The 3,743-nt window shown below is 32.2% G+C and overlaps 1 protein-coding gene across 1 annotated transcript; it reads left to right on the top strand.

The window, feature by feature from the left end:
- On the top strand, window positions 1-3,538 carry m17 (IL-6 subfamily cytokine M17). The gene is made up of 3 exons (XM_046838766.1): window positions 1-143; window positions 458-606; window positions 1,475-3,538. The coding sequence occupies exons 1-3, from the start codon at window positions 86-88 to the stop codon at window positions 1,934-1,936; spliced, it is 669 nt and encodes a 222-aa protein (XP_046694722.1). The 5' UTR covers window positions 1-85; the 3' UTR covers window positions 1,937-3,538.
- Window positions 3,539-3,743: the final 205 nt, after the last annotated feature.

Below are 3,743 nucleotides of genomic sequence, written 5' to 3'. Positions count from 1 at the left end.
TTGATGACAAATGTGTGGTTTCACGTCTTTAAAATGTTATACCGGGCTGTGGCCATGACTACTTTCAACCTCTGTGCATAGAGAAATGAATGGTCATGAAAGGAACATGTTTTTGGAGGGCCACAGACCACAATCAGCATCTAGTAAGTAGAACATAATGGCACACAAAATTAAAACAAATATTAAATGGGCATTTTTTATATCAATTCACAATGACCTAATACAATAATAATAATAATAATAATAATAATAATAATAATAATAATAATAAAAGATTTTCCAGATGTACTTATTTTACATTCAAGATGTAAACATGGTGATTTGAGAGTGACACAAAATAATGTTAAATAAATTAATAATTTGAACAACAGATGTTTTAATTTGCTGAATTATGCACAGTAGTGTTTCTCTGATTTGCAAAACTGAATTTAATCCTGATTACTTCTACACTTTACAGAGATCTTCCTCTCATTTGTTCTGTTAACTGTCATTGGGTTAGTAAACACAAAGTTTCCATGCAATGATAGCTGTGATAAAACTATTCACAAAGGTGTGAAGCTCAGCAAGTTCATGCAAAGGAACACAGCAGAACTAATAAAGACATATGTAAGTACAATGTAATGCTTTAAACTTATTCATCCTTATACATTTAGGGGAACTGTCATGTTTAGCACACAGCAGGAAGTTCTAATTGTTTGTTTAATCCTGAAATTTTAAAGAGCTGTAAATTTGTTTATAATGACTGACAAGAGGATGTGCTTTATAGAGAAACTGATGCAACATTAATGGAATGAGTACTGTGTATGTTGGTAAGGAACATTTATAACTGTGACAGTATGTACAGTGGTTTCCGCAACACAAACCTTAAGTTTAGTACTTGGAATGGGATGAAATGGGAACTATCACTCACACATCTTGTCCAGAATTAGCTGTAACTATATAAATAGATATGTCTATAGATATAAAAATGGCTATGACACCTAAGAGTGTGTTCATATTGTGATATATTCTGTTTGATTTTGTGGAATAAGTACCAATTGTTTGTTTGCTGTCAGTTCACAATCAATTTGTGTTTATGATTCAAATTTTTAGTGGAGCTAGCTACTGTAGTGAAAATTATATTTCTTTTAGGAACTGACACAAGCCATCTTTATAATTTAACATAAAACATGATGAAATATTGTAATGGAAATTAAAATGTTTTAATAATTTAAACTGGCTTAGATTTTAGGATTACTGATTTGAAAAGTGTGTGATACTTTTTGTTATTTAGGAAAGAAAAGTAAAATAAAATCTTGAAATCTGAAAATCTTCTGTCCAAGCAAATGTGATGTAGATAATTTTACTGATGTCACAGTGTTAATTAAATCTTTTCAGATCAATAATATTTGGATAGTAAAACAATACATAAATGTCTGAAATATCCCTTTGTCACAGTCCAATGTTAATAAGATATATATGTTCTCTAACATAGCAAGCCAATGAGGGAGACTTTGCAAAGCAGTTCTGCAAAATGCAGATGAAGAATGTTCCAGCATCAAGCCTTTCAGGACAAACTTCAGCGGATCGCATGTTGAACGTTTACACACGTCTAATGGAGTTCCAGCATCACATAAAGAAAGTTTTGGAGCAGCAGACAGACTTGCTGCCTCCTCAGAGTCCTTTGCTTTATAGCCTAAATGAAATATTGAAACGAACTGCCCACTTCACTTACAAGGTAAACTGCATTTTGCAAATCTTACAGCCCAATATTCCTATACCTGAGCCAGCAGCTGGACCCACTGGAATTCCCTTGCCTCAAAATGTGTTTCAGCAAAAGGTCTATGGGTGTGTCGTCCTGACTCGGCTCAACAAGTTCCTCTCAAGAATCGTCGGTGAACTGAGGTCACTCAAGGGTAGCATGTGTATAAAAAAAGGAACTGTGGTGATGTCATAGAAAAGTCGTCAATGGCTTGAAATAATTTTCAAATCAAATTTTCTATGATTTTCTTTTAATTTAACTAGTATATTTATTAATTATTTATTTTTCACATACAGTAAATATAAGAAATTAAACCCGAGACAGGGACTTATGTTTGATAGATTCATTTGTGGAGGTATTTATTTCATTAATTTATTGTTGTCATAATTAATTAATTTATTGTCCTAATGTCCGAATGTTCCTAATTGACAAAAAGTTATACCTGTAATTTTGCAGAATCTTTGGCACTGAAGTAAAAAAAAAAAAAAAGGTTAAGTTTACTTCATCAAATGATAAAGTAATGTTCTTAACAAGTATTGATGACATTAAGCCTGACTGGAGTTAGCTGTGTCATACTGTATCTGCTATTGTTCGATAGCCAGACAGATCAGACTCATCACTGCACTCTGACCCAGATCAACATTGCATTTGATGATGATGTCTTAATGATGCTTTAATTCTACTTTATGATGTTTGACTTTTATGGAACTCACAAAGATTGTGAGTGAGCTTTTAGCCATATTGGCTTTGGTTGGTGTTCTGTTTGAATAAACTGGTGACACCAGCTGGTGTTTTTTGGCTGCTGTCTGAGACATCTGAGACATGTGTTAAAACAGACTTAGTAGACAGGAAGTGAAAGAGACTGTGATATCAGCCCTTAATGATGCATTTGTTAAACACATCAGATAGGAAAGAAAAAAAAATGACTAGTCGTCGCCTCTGTCACGAGATGGGTGTCTAAGATTGTGTGTGAAAACACACAGTCTTGTACATGTGTGTGTTTCAGACAGGTTTACGTGGCTGTTAGGGACAATTAATTTTTATGAGATATTTAGCTTAGTTCTTATATTGAAACACTAATATATGAGGAATTTACTAATCATTTATAATTCAGATGACGTTTAAGTAATTATGTATACTCTATAAATCATCTATAAATACAACAGCAGATCAAAACGTGATGCTTGTTGTTTTGTTTTACACAAAAAAAACCCATGAGAATTAGAAACCCCATAGCTCATTGCTTATTTTGTAGTAATTAAATAAGTATAGGCTTATAACCTTTCAACCAGTGTGCAACTACAGTAGCAGTGGGCAAAGCCAGTGCTGTCAAAGTTATAGTTGAGCTATAAAGATTTGTGCTTTCTTGTTATTGTGTATTAATATGCTAACTGGGTACTGTGGTTAAACAAACAAATACATAACAAGTGGCACCAATATATACAATGCTTAACAGTAATAATTGTACTCTTGGTAAATATGAGCAAAGAAATCTGTCTTTTTTTTATCTTGGTTACAAAAATATTCTGCTCTCATAAATATAAAAAAAAAATGTAAAAGCACAATTTTATCAAAAGAAATCTTTTTTTTAAATCTGTGTGCCATAATAATTGTCATTCTTAATCAATACATTGTGCTAACTCCCTTTGCCAAAATCACATCTATAAGTCTTTTGCCAGATGAGGTTAGAGAATACATGGCAAGAGAGATCTATGATCATGGCTTTTTAGAGAATTTCTCTAGATCTTTCAAGGTCCATGCTGTTGGACTTTCTTCTGAATGGAAGAGCCTCCACCATATTTAGTTTAACAATGGCCATGAGGTAATTATATATATATATATATATATATATATATATATATATATATATATATATATATATATATACATATATTTTCCTCTGTACACCTCTTTCTCACCTCTGGTGTTTATAGCAATAAGTCTCTATTTTGGCTTTTTACTTTTTAAACCATTCTTTTGGTGATGTCGATATCAGATTGTA

The sequence above is a fragment of the Silurus meridionalis genome, chromosome 25, assembly GCF_014805685.1.
Source record: "Silurus meridionalis isolate SWU-2019-XX chromosome 25, ASM1480568v1, whole genome shotgun sequence".
Classification (NCBI taxonomy): Eukaryota; Metazoa; Chordata; class Actinopteri; order Siluriformes; family Siluridae; genus Silurus; species Silurus meridionalis.
The sequence above is the reverse complement of the archived record's forward strand: the minus strand, read 5'-3'. Positions and strand labels throughout refer to the sequence as shown.

Bases quoted from the DNA above. Each gene is read 5' to 3' on its own strand.
- m17 (XM_046838766.1), top strand. From the start codon at position 86: ATGAATGGTCATGAAAGGAACATGTTTTTGGAGGGCCACAGACCACAA. The intron at 144-457 runs GTAAGTAGAACA...TACACTTTACAG, and splicing joins CAGACCACAATCAGCATCTA to AGATCTTCCTCTCATTTGTT. The intron at 607-1,474 runs GTAAGTACAATG...TCTCTAACATAG, and splicing joins CAGAACTAATAAAGACATAT to CAAGCCAATGAGGGAGACTT.